The 13,389-nt window shown below is 38.5% G+C and overlaps 1 protein-coding gene across 2 annotated transcripts in view; it reads right to left on the reverse strand.

The window, feature by feature from the left end:
• Positions 1–13,389, reverse strand: part of POLA1 (DNA polymerase alpha 1, catalytic subunit) — a 300,188-nt gene that overhangs the window by 149,421 nt on the left and 137,378 nt on the right. For both annotated transcript variants that reach the window (XM_019419738.2, XM_019419737.2), the window contains exons 33-34: positions 2,172–2,350; positions 310–441 (exon numbers count right to left, since the gene is read on the reverse strand). In XM_019419738.2, the coding sequence (XP_019275283.2) occupies positions 310–441; positions 2,172–2,350 (311 nt within the window). The remainder of the gene's footprint in view (positions 1–309; positions 442–2,171; positions 2,351–13,389) is intronic.

Raw genomic sequence — 13,389 nt, forward strand, 5'->3', positions numbered from 1 at the left:
ATTTTTTTGTCCTCTGGCCAAAGATCTGAGCGGCCATTTAATTTAGTCTTACTTAGGTAACAATAAACTAAAACACTTCCTGATTATATTCTCATTTTTCCTGAAAGCAAACATTCATTATTTAAAATACTGCTCATTAGTGACAGAAATGTAATGTTCCACAGAAAATCAAGTACTTTTTCTGCAAAGTCATCTCAAAATTTTAGTTTCATAAAAAAACCAGTAATACAAAATCACACTGTTTTATCTTAAAAGAAGTACCAAACCTAAGTAAGTTGCATATGTAAGAAACTCATTGTGGATACTTACTTCATAGTATTTTTTAATGCAACGTCTAATGTCCATGATCAATTTGTTGCTCAGCTGTACCATAAAGGTCAAAGGTGAAGCCTTACAATCGATGTTACTGCAACGATACAAGCTGGGTTCTATATCAGTTCCCTACAGAAGTCAGAACAAATACACAAAAGGTTACTGTAAGGCCAGAGAAGGTTTTTTTGTGCTTAAAAGCTAACACGTGTCCTGGTGTACAATATCCATAAATTAATTTTATTGGTGAGTTTTTAATCCTATTTTCTCAACTACTGTCCTCTCAAAGATCCCCTGAGTCACAAGAACCTCCTGCTTTTTTGCCACCATGATAACGGAATGCACACAGGTGAAGGGAAAACCCTGAAATCTCTTTTTTGTACGTTCGATAAATGATAGACTTTACGGATAAAATAATTTTCCCTCTGAAAATGCCAGTGAGGTCACACTATTGGAAATAAACGTTCTTCTTAGAGATATTGATCAAAGTTTTAAATGTGTGCTTATTCATCCCAAATCTGAAGGCAAGTGCACTGATGACACTAGTTTGCTTTCACATTGGCAACTTAATTTTAAGATGAAAGCCTAAAAATTAAGGACTGCAATGGAAAGCAATCACTTATTGTCAGCTTAGAACACCTAAAATTTCTGTAATCCTCCCTCTCTACCACCCCCTCAAATGACAAATATTTCGGGGAACGGAAGGCAAGAAGAAGAAATGTGAAAGAATTAACTATTAGCAGTTACAGAAAACGTCTTGTTTTGTTTTGTTTTAAACAAAAACAAAGCAAATATAATATATAGGAAAACTGTTGGGGTTTCTGGAGCATGTGTTTTCCTTCTTGATACTTAAACATCTTGGTTTCCTGCTCCAATCTGGTACATAACCCTACCCGCCACGCTAAGCAATTCCAGGTGGAAGAGATTTTAGAGCTTGACATCGGCTCTTCCACAGCTAGCCCATCTGCAAGTCGTCAAGCCTCCATGCAATTAACTATCTTATTTACAGCTGTAATGAAGCAAAACTCAAGGATTTAGCAAGTATTGCTGATCTGTGTCTGCCTCTTCCTTGCACTTGCTTCCAAAGACTGCTTTGTTTTGATTCAAAAAAATGCAAAACATCTGCTGTTTGTCCAAATTAACTTAAAATAATTACTTTTAATTTAGATAAAGGATGTATTTTCTTTCAGTTTCAAGGTTTTACACAGTTCTGCTGCCTACTCATTTGCCATGGCTAGTACATGTATAACACTGCAGTTGAATCAAGTAAATTGGCTAAGTTTCAAGTTCTGATCCAAGGTCAATGATACATTTTTTGGCAGTACTTCTTGAGAGGAATGTCTCCCTGTGACTTTTTCAATGCCTGACATGCAAAGACAGCAGAAAAGATAATCAGAGTACCTTTGTCAAAAACGAGGCAAGTGGGATGTGTAAAGATAAACAAAAATTTTCCAAAAACACTTAGTTCCCATTAACTTGATTTAAGATAAAGGCAAATATTGCTCTAAGTCTTAATAAATTGGGGCTGGGGATGGGGAATTACAGGTTACTGATTAAGGAATTACAATAAAAAATACTTTAAGATACTTTAGAATTTTTAAGAGATTCCATTTAAAAACCAAGGCCAAACAAGTACTCTAGCGAAGCCAAAAACAATATTTAAGCACATTCTACTAAGAGTTCTCAAGCAGAAATGAGGTTGTGAAGGCAGAATTCAGATGATGGTAAAATTCTTTAAGCACATGAAAGCAACATTCCCCCTCCCGCCCCGCCTTTCGTATATCTATATATAGTGGGGAGGAAAGGCCTCTATGCTAGTTGGTTAACAAAATGAAAAACAGAAACAGCAAGAAACAACTAACCGAACCATCGAAGACACTATCGTAAATATTCTCTGTCCCACACGTGGGGCACGGACATTTGAATCTTTCACAGTCCCTGTATTTCTCCTCATCTGTGAGCTGTGCTGGGCCACCAAGCAGGGCATCATTCTCCTCATCCTTATGGTAATGATGAACTCTAAACTGGGTGGAGTCGAGTCCTATTAAGGTTAAAAGAAAAAAAAGGAACAAATTTAGAAAGGAACAATTATTTCAATTCCTGTACACAAAAAAGACCCCAAAGAAGAAAACTCACAAAGGAATGATTTTAAGTTCCTGCACACACATACACAACCATGTGAACTCAAGACAAAGGCTCACATCACATGGACAACTGACTTCTCTCTTTACAAAAGATTACTTTATTAAATAAAACAAGTAAACTGCACTAACACAATGCAGATATGCCCCCAGACGTTTGGGTTCAGAAGCAACTACTTCTATAGGATGGTTTTACTATCTTCTTAAAGTTCCAGTGAGAATCTCAAATAAATGTGCACTGTTATTAAGAAAATCTCTTAAAATCAAAGTATCACCATTAAGACTGAAATAGAGAATAAAAATCCCATTAAGGAAAACAAGTTCTATGCTATTACAACTCCTTCAAGTGCAGACACAAGTGCTAACCCTGATTTCGATGCAGTGGTCGATTCCATCTTGGCTCAGTAGTTAACAGCATGTAGGGTGCAATCTAATTCAGTGGTTAAAATTCAGTAGCAGCATCTGAGACAAAACGCGACACGGGTTTTTGGTGTTCTGAATTCAGAAATTTAAAATATGTGCAAAAACAATGGATCTACACATTCTATAGGCCAAAACGTTCCCAACAATCTTGAAACAAAATATACCTTCCGCGTTTCAATCAAAATGATACAAGAACTCAATTGATGCATAGTTTATGCTACCCAGTTTCCACAAACTATTTAAAGAAAAGAAACATTTTTAGGCCAATTTAATTTCCCTTTGGTCAAAGCATATCTGTCAAAATCTACTATTTGGATTTACCCTTAAAGATAATTAATACACACTGCATCCTAAAATATTTTCTTGAAATCACCCTTTAGCAATCCCTAAGAATTCTAGGTTTTTTAGAAATTCAAGGAAAGCTATCATCTTTATTTTAGCACAAAGGTAAATAAGAAATATAAAAGTCATTGAGCAAAAAGTTGAAATACTGAAAAATACCTGAAAACTGTTTTAACTCTATCAACAGCTGCTGCATAGGTAGGTAATCAAACAGATGTATTCAGAACTCAATGACAAGATCTTAAATCCTACTTGGTCAGTTTTCAAGTGCCATCTACACTTGAGGCTGACTGACACAGTGGAGAGGCCCTGAACAAAGAACAGTAAGACGGGGACTTTGAGTCTCGATTTTCTCACCTATGAAATGGAGGAAATGTCACTGACCAGGCACTTTTGAAGTTTAAAATCAGACATTGGAGGACAAACCCCTTTCAGTGGTGCCTATCATGTGATAAGCACTCAATAAATATCGTATGAATGAAAAATTAAAATAGTGGATGAACATCATTTAATCTAGACAATATTCACTCAAGATTATGTATTTGGAAAAATATACGGAACACATGTTCATGCTGCATAGCAAGTTAACAGCTGTTCTGTGTAGGAATTCATCAAAATGAGCATTTCCTAACCTGATTGTACAATAAAAACAAAGAGTACACATTAAAAACAACTGGAGGGGCACCTGGGTGTCTCAGTCAGTTAAGTGTCCGACTTTGGCTCAGGTCATGATCTCGCAGCTCGTGAGTTCAAGCCCCATGTCGGGCTCTGTGCTGACAGTTCAGAGCCTGGAGCCTGCTTTCAGATTCTGTGTCTCCCTCTCTCTACCCCTTCCCCACTCACATTCTTTCTGTCTCTCTCTCTCTCTCTCTCTCTCAAAAATAAATAAACATTAAAAAATTTAAAGAACACTTGAAAAAGTATTCTTGGTTAGTGACATAAATTACTGTAACCTAGGTCACTTGGCCCCAAGACTCACCATACATTTTTTATTTTACAAATTAACCCCTAAGAAAAAAGCAAATTAGTGAAGAGTGAGGGAAGATATACCTTGCCATTTAAAGACAAGGAGGAGCAGAGAAAATGAAAGACGATGCCTGGGAATGAGGCCATTTCTTCTCTGAACTGAATGGTAACTGTTGTAAATTCCTTACACTCTATTTGTGAATCCAAATGTATTCACATAAACTCTTGCTTCATCAACAAATATGAGAAAGGAACTTCACCTTTTCTCTCATGGTATCATCATGTATCAATTTCTCAGACCAATACTATTCAAAAAGAAAGGAAAAGGAAAAACAATAAAGACAGGTTTTCTCAACAGCAGGCTTCTTTCACAATCCAAAAATCAAGGAATGAAACAACACTGGTCTCGCACATGCACAGAAACGGCCAACCTGCAGCAAGGAAGCAGGGAAAGGTCTCCCCAGGCTTCATGTAATTTAACTTAATTTAATTTAATTTTAGAAAGAGATTGAGAGCATGCATGAGTCGGGGAGAGTGTCAGAGGGAAAGAGAATCCCAAACAGGCTCACGCTCAGCATGGAACCCGATGCGGGACTCAATCCCACGACCTGGGCTAGTGACCTGAGCCAATACTAAGAGTGGGACGCTCAACCGCCTGAGCCACCAAGGCGCCCTGAAATCTCTACTTTAAATGCCCAATTCCTTATCTCCCTGTGGCAATAACAAAGCCAAGTGGCATGGCTAATTACTTCAGATTTATTCCCATGCTGACTTTTTTCAAGAGAAGGGGCTTCATCTCAGCATTCTTGGTCATAGAACATTGCTATGTTTTAAAAATGTAAAAGGAGAGGACACGGTAATTACCTTAACATAGTAGGTGTATAATGATCCTTGTAGAAGTTACTTGGATATAAAAATGTCATAAAAAAGTGATTTTCTTGAGTGGACAACTTTAAGTTCAACAGGCAAATTAGAGACGGCTGAATTAAATCTTATTATGAAAACATGTCATATTAAAAAATAAGGATCACTGCTGCTGGAATCTTTCTTTTAAAGGTCAAAATCTAGGCTTCAACAAGCCCCAAACTTAATCAACATATGGATTAATTTCTCCAAATCCTCACAGAATTGTCAGCAAGCAACTTATTCCAAAGTTTCAGGAGACTTAAAAGTTTTACTGCTTATGCCGTAACTCATGAAGGCTGACGTGAAACAGGAAAAAAAAAAGTATCTGGTGCTGCCATCTAGAGGTAGGTTCTGAATTTTAAAATGTGCAAAACAGAGCTGCTACATGGAACTGCATTTGTAATTACGGTCCCTCCAAAATGCAACACTTTTGTTAGAAATGACATTAAAGCAAAACCTTTATGATCAAAGGTGTCATATACACAGTGTAATTAATATTAAATTGCTCGCCATACATTAAGTAATCGTATTCGTCTTTGAGGAAGAGAGGCAAAACTGATTTCCGAATTCCTCACCTATTCTACTGAGAGCTTTCACTGAACAAGTGACTTAAAGAAACAAACTTCATGCTCTATTTGAGAAAAGGAACTTCCACTTTTATTAGCCTAGCTTCCGACAGGTTCAAACGTCTGGTCCAGTTCAGAGTAAAGGAAAGAAAAACCTACTTGGGTCTCATGAGTTATCTGGGGGAAGAACAGCCATGGTTCTCCCTGCAACAAGCAGAAATGATGTGTGCTTTTATTCAATCCCGTGACTCGCAGTGATACAGTCACACCATTTTTCTTGGGGGGGGGGCGGGATGGGGAGGACAAAAGGGAAAGTGAAATGAAATTAAAATTCTGTCATTTATAATTAGACAATTTATAGGATCTCACATTATTTTGGCAACAAGATCAAAGCTCTCATGTTTCAAAAAGTATTTATAGAAAGTAACATCACAGGCACTGGGGTGGATGAGTTCAGCAGTGCTGCTTTTTACTTAAGATCGCCATATTCTTAAGCACACACACCTCCAACATGACATGTAGCACAAAATTAATTTTCCTACCACTATACTTTCTAAACATTGTAAGCTATACCTGCTTTTAAGAATGTTCACCTGCCCCCATTTCCAAGGAGTATTTAAAACTCTTCTGAAGTCAAGGCATTTAGTTGAGAGGCTGAAGCATTGGCCCAAGTAATTTTCTTCTTCCAAAAGACAAGGTCTCTATTAGCACAAATGCAAATAACTAAGGTAAAGCCAATTATGCGTGTCCACACAAGCGAGGAAGAAGGAAAAAATCCTTATGAATAAAACTCCAAATGGGTAAAGTGAGAAACTGATATGCCTAAGCAGGTGTTGGTAATAATTACCGAAGTTGCTAATAATAGAATTCTGCTGTAAAACTGTTTCCTAAAAATCCCTTTTAGGAAATACATCATTTATGTTTTGCACAAATCCAAGCATTCATGTATCTGGACTTCTTAGAGAATAATACACAAACTGAGTATTTAGTATGAGTAATGAAAACATAAATGAATTTTTAAAAGGTAAATGCTACATCCATAAAAAGCCTTATACAAGAAATTTCACAGCAGCTTTATTCAAAATAACCAGAAACTGGAAACAATCAAGATGTCCACTGATAGGAGAATGAAAAAATAAACTTGTGTAATCTAACACGGAATACTACTCAGCAATGGAACAAGAATGCATGATGCTATACACAAGATGGGTAAATCTCCAAACTACTCTGCTAAGTGAAAGCTGCTGAACACAGTAAGTATACATTATAGAAGATCATTTATATAAAATTCTGAAACAGGTAAAACTAGCCAAGTGTAAGACAAATCAGGTGATTGGTTTCTTTTGTGAGGAGGGATGATGACTGGGAAGGAAAACAAGGCAACGTTCTGGGTGATGGAAAAGTTCTGTGTCTTGATCAACAGAATATATGAGACTCTTAAGACAGTAGCATCTCACTGTATGTACGTTATACTTGAAAGAAACCATATGCCAAACAGGAGAGGTTTGTGACGTATATTTCCAAAGGACTCATATTTAGAACATATAATGCCTGCAAATCAGTAAGAAAAAGACAACCCAACAGAAAAGTATACAAACACCTCACCAGGAACCCCACAAAAAGGAGATAGTCAAATGGACAATAAGCATGTGAACAGGTGCTCAATTTCATTTGTCATCAAAGAAAAGCAAACTAAAATCACGATGTTATACCACCACATTAAATGGAGAAAACACACAACACCAAGTATTGGTAAGAATGTGGGGCACTTATACACTGAGAGCAGGGAATGTACATTAGCTGAACCACTTTGGAAAGTTAGTAGTACCTACTAAAGCTGAACATATATGAGGCCTCCCATGACCTAGCAATTCTGCTAAGTATATACCCAACAGAAACACATGCAAGTGTTCAAGAGAAGACATGTGCGAGAATGCTCAATACAGCACTATTCATAATGGCCCAGTTGTGGAAACAACCCTCAAATGCACCGAAACGAGTGTGGTATATTCATACAGTGCATACAGTGCAATACTACAAAAGAACGAAGTACAACCACACGGACGAAGCTAACAAACGTAATATTGAGTGAAAGTAGCCAGATACAAAGAGCAAAGACACAATTTATGTCACATCCAAAAAACGAGAAAAACTCATCTACGATGTCAGAAATCAGGATAAGAATTTCCTGGAGAGAGTAGAAGACAGTTTCTAGGAGGTGCCATGAGGGGGCTTCTTCTGAGGATGTAATAATATATGTAATAATATATGTTTCTTGAGCTCAGGGCTGACTACGCTGTTCAGTTAGGTTTTGTGTGCTTTTCTGAATATATGTTATACTATTAGAAAATTCAGGTCAAAAAGGGTGAGAGAATGAGTACTAAATATTTATGATATGCCTATGTTGGGTTCTAATCTCATAGATGCACACACCATCACCTAGGAAGCAGTATTAGCAAAAACTCAAAGAAATTGAACTGAAATATGATCAAGTCTTTAGCTCTAACTACCACTTTACAGGAAATACAGGAGAGAGAGGAACATGTTAAAAGATACCAGTAGGATGCATTCGGCAAACTCCAGAATAAGAGAAATTCTATAGGACAAAAACCCCACGTTTCTTAACAAGTAAATTGGATGGTTGCAAAAAAAAAAAAAAAAGGAAAAAGAAAAAGAAAAAAGAGAGATTAACTGCCATATGGACTATTACATTCCAATTCAAACAAGAAGGCTTTTATCTTTTTTTAAGTTTATTTATTTTTTGAAAGAGAGAGAGAATGAGTACATGAGTTGGGGAAAGGGGCAGCAGGAGAGAAAGGGAGGGAGGGAGAGAAGGGGGGAGAGAGAGGGAAGGGGACAGAGAGAGACAGGGAGGGAGAGGGAGGGAGAGGGAGAGGGAGGGAGAGGGAGGGAGAGGGAGAGGGAGGGAGAGAGGGAAGAGGACGGAGGGGGAGAGAGGGGGAGAGAGGGGGAGAGAGGGGGAGAGATGGGGAGAGACGGGGAGAGAGAGGGAGAGACAGGGAGAGACAGGGAGAGAGAGGGAGAGAGAGAGAGAGAGAATATATCAAGCAGGCTCTGCACCGTTAGAAGAGCCCAATGCAGGGCTCAGTCCCACGAACAGTGAGATCATGACCTGAGCCGAAATCAAGAGTCAGACACTCAACCAATTGAGCCACCCAGGCGCCTCTCAAACATGGAACTTTTTAAAAGAAGTGTATCCTTAATACAACTAGGGAATACAAACACTTATTGGATGTTTGATGGAATGAAGCAACTGTGAGCTTTTTTTTCTCTTTTTTACTAGTGATAATATTGTTGTTATGCTGAAAAGGGGGAATCCTTATCTTTTAGAAATGTAAAATGTAATATTTACAGGTAACATTATATGTTATATGACATTATATGGTGTCTAGAATTCACTTCAAAATAATCGGAGTAGGTGGAAAAGAGGAGCAAGATTGTCCACAGTTGCAGAGTGCTAAAGCTGGGTCACGAGCACCTGGGGGATTCTTAGGCCATTTTCTCTACTACTGAACACGTTTAGAATTTTCCATAATAAAACATTTTAAGAATTCTAAAGATCCAATTTCAAGATCAACAACTCCAAGTGGCAGACCTGAAACTGCCTTTCACGGCAACAATAAGACAATTGAAAACTTATGAGTATTTTGTAAAAAATAATATCCAAACCTTTGGGTCAAATAAACCCTCAAGATTTTTAATGTCCTGCAAAGATAATCCCCAAAATTTTAAGTGGAAAAAAAATCCTGATGTGCAGCACCCTCATGACCTCACTCAACTGTTTTAATGCCCTTGATGACAGCTCTAAATGTGAATTTTAACTTAATGAGATGTGTACTTCTAGAAGTGTTTCTATTTTCTTTCTTATATTTAAACCTGAGACAAGAAGGTAAGTGTATGCTGAAAAAATATTTGCAAAATACAATAGCACAAAATAACAGACCAAGGACTTCTGCTCCTACAACAAAGACCTCTCCTCCCCAGCTATGTTGGTAAATATTTTGGGGGGTGGGGTGTAGGACAGCCAGGCCGGAGGTCCCTAGGCAAACCTTTTAGAAATTAGTAATTGTTTAACCATTTTTTCCTTCTGATTTTGTAAAAACTGTCTTATTTTTAATATTACTTTTTCAATAAGGAAACTATAATTTACCACCTTTACCCTTTCCTCTTATTCATGAATGTAGATTTAATATAGTTGTAATAAAGTTTAATGCTATGTTCAGCTGTTCTCATTTATCATGTCTTAGTCATTTTTCTGTAGGCTATACAGTATTGGTAAGTATCATTTTAAAATGATGCATCTTTTTGGGGCACTTGGGTGGCTCAGTCGGTTAAGTGCCCAACTTCAGCTTAGGTCATGATCTCATGGTTCGTGGGTTCGAGCCCCGCGTTGGGCTCTGTGCGGACAGCTCAGAGCGTGGAGCCTGCTTCGGATTCTGTGTCTCCCTCTCTCTCTGCCCCTCCCCTGCTCACAAGTTCTCTCTCAAAAAATAAATAAACACTAAAAAAATTTTTAAATGATGCGTCTTTTTAAAAAACTTGAGGGGCGCCTGGGTGGCGCAGTCGGTTAAGCGTCCGACTTCAGCCAGGTCACGATCTCGCGGTCCGTGAGTTCGAGCCCCGCGTCAGGCTCTGGGCTGATGGCTCGGAGCCTGGAGCCTGTTTCCGATTCTGTGTCTCCCTCTCTCTCTGCCCCTCCCCCGTTCATGCTCTGTCTCTCTCTGTCCCAAAAATAAATAAAAAACGTTGAAAAAAAAAAAAAAAAAACTTGAGCTACAGTTAATAATACTGCACTATATATGTGAAAGTTGCTGAGAATATATCTTAAGTGTTCTCACCACATCGAAAAAAGTTAACTACGGAAACTACATGAGGTGATGGATGTGTTAATTCTCTTGATCTTGGTAATCATTCTATAATGTCTATGTATATAAAATCATCACTTTGTACACTTTGAGTACATTTAATTATATTTGTCAATTACTCTTCAATAAAGTTAAAAAGTTTTTTTAAATTGACCTAACTTCTAAATTAGAGAAATTCCCATCTTCCTCTGGACACTCCAAGTATTACAAAGCCAGAATACCAGTCCCAGCAAATATTCTAAACATGCTTCAGAGTTTGGCTCCAAGTTCCCAGGGATCTTTGTTTGACTTAGGTGAGCAGTGTCACTGCGGGCCCTCATGTGCCATGTGGAGTGGCTGAGATGGCACGGGTCACTGCCGTGCAGGTCGGGGCCACTGCCATTCAGCAATGGGCTGGAAGACCTAATGAGAGGTGGGAACAGGCAACCAATCTCGAGTCCACACTGGCCTCTCCAAAGCACAGCCCATAATGCCAAATGCCAAGACCTTCATCAACTCTTCTCTAGTGGCCCAAGCTACAAGTGGTCTGTGCTTCCCCTGAATGCCTATAATCCTTTATTTTACCTGTCTTCGGACAGGCACTGTGCTGTCCACTAGTCTTCCCTACCATGGTGAAATGGACAAAATGGCCCGGGCTATAATGTGAGTAAAGGAGCCATGGCCTAGTCATCCTCGTATCCCTCACAGTGCCCATTATGACGCTAAGCCCAGCAGGCTTCAACATTCAAGTATCCAATGAATGCACAGGTAGGCTGGGAGCATGACCCACTGGTGATACGGTGGAATGGCGCTCCATTCCAGAAGAGGTGGTTCTTATCAGCAGACAAGATAATAACCTACTTTGCCTTTGGTGCGATCTTGCTTTTTAAATTTTATTAATTATGTTATAGGAAATATTTAAGATTTGCAAATGATGGTCACATATGTATGTTCTTCTAAGAGCTTGATCGTGAAAACAGGCAAGAGTCTTAGATCAACAAAGTGATACCCGAGGCACCTGCTGGTGACATCATTCTACTCGCAACCACCTATACTTTATCCACCCCACCCCCATCTTCTGTAGGCCTGTCAAAGGCACCCCTGACGTTGCTTGGCCTGCTGTTGCACTCATTTCTTGGGTGTTACTGGACCCTATCTATTGACAAAAACTACCTTCTGTAACCTGTGTGGGGTATGGGGCCATTTTTTTAAAAGGGAATTTTTACTTTCCAAGTGAATCCAGGAACATACTGGGTTAACCATATTGTCTTGTTTTAAACACTACTTTCAGAGATTAAATTCTAAATTCCCATTCTTCAAATATCTATAGTTTCTCAGGACAAATGACAAAACTGCCCAGACAGGCACATGCCTGCAATTTGATCAATGGCCATGAAGAAATGTACTTGACGGTTATTATACAAATTATTGCTCATTAGAGGAAAGATATTACATAATTCTAAGTACTTTTATGCATGAAATATAAATTTATTAAAAGATGAAATTCAAGGATGAGCTTTAGACTATTCTTATCACTGGCCTGTTTTCTTAGGTACAGAAGACTACGTGGATGTTGTAGCATACTGTGAATATTTCCTCTACAGACTATGGAGGGATTTCATTAGAACAAGAGAAAAAAAACCTATGGTCTGGAGAACAAAAGCTAAGAGTTCTAAGTTTTCGTGGCCACGTTTCCCATAGGGCTATTGTGTAAGAAGAGTAAGACTATATTTTTTTCTGTTCACAGATGGAAAAGAGTAAAATTTTGCTTTATTTAAGCCCAATAGCAATAATCTTGCATGGGTTTCAGAAAAATGATACATATTTTACTGTGGGATAATGAGGACCATTAGTTATTAGAGAGAACAAATTATTCTCTTTCAATTCAACACACTTATTCATTCACTCATCTAATAGACTATCCTCTCTCCTTTGCACTAAAATGGCCTTCCTATACAGAACACCTGGCCATGCAACATGCCAGCAGACAGACCTCAGGAGGTATCTTGACAGGGAGAAATAGTCGGAGAATTTCCAAAGTGAAGCCACAGGATAAAACCAACACTTGATGCTTGCCTTTCATTTCAAGGAAAGCAGTATAAAAGCAATAGAAAAAGAAAAAGGTGGTGGAAAAATATACTTGCTCTCCACAAGAGTCTTAAAAATAAAAAATCATGAACTTAATAATTTTCATAAATGAAATTATGCCATTATTCCTGATTTCTTTGTACTAAAAGGACAAAGTATCAAACTTCACTGAAGTTTCAACACTGTAATACATTTCATTAATCAAAGATAAAAACTACATTAAAAGCAAGAGAGTTATTTTATGTCTGTGATTAGGCAGTTGGAGAGCCTGTATTTTATGTATACATTTGTACACTTCAACTTATTTAACATTGTCAGTTCACGAACTGTAGTTTTTTTTCATATAAAGAAAACAGATTTAGAATTTTAAAAACAAATTACAGTAATTTTATGCCTACGGCTTGCACCTCTTAGAAACCATGCACCCCCTTACACTCCTCTTACTTTCCCCCCACCTCCCCACCTCCTCCACTCTCCTCCGCCCTAAAACCACAGGCTAAGGGAGAACTGGTAACAGGGGCCTCTAATCCCCTAGTGAAAAACAGCCATCCTGATTTTTCTCTGGGGGGGCGGGGGAGGGATAAAGGATGCAGATCAGAACATGGCTCCTGCAGAGGGCAGGGAGCAAAGGCGGGCACAGAGCCGCCTGGGGAGCTTCCACGTTTTCTACAGACCTTCATGGTCCACGACATTTGCAGTCCTGCACTTCATGCACATGGACCTCCTATGGGCAAAGAGGGAGAGAGAAAGGACTGGGGGTTTCTCACTAATACAGGCAGAGAT

This window comes from Panthera pardus, unplaced genomic scaffold, assembly GCF_024362965.1.
Source record: "Panthera pardus isolate Hobbes unplaced genomic scaffold, ASM2436296v1 HiC_scaffold_27, whole genome shotgun sequence".
In the NCBI taxonomy this organism is placed as follows: domain Eukaryota; kingdom Metazoa; phylum Chordata; class Mammalia; order Carnivora; family Felidae; genus Panthera; species Panthera pardus.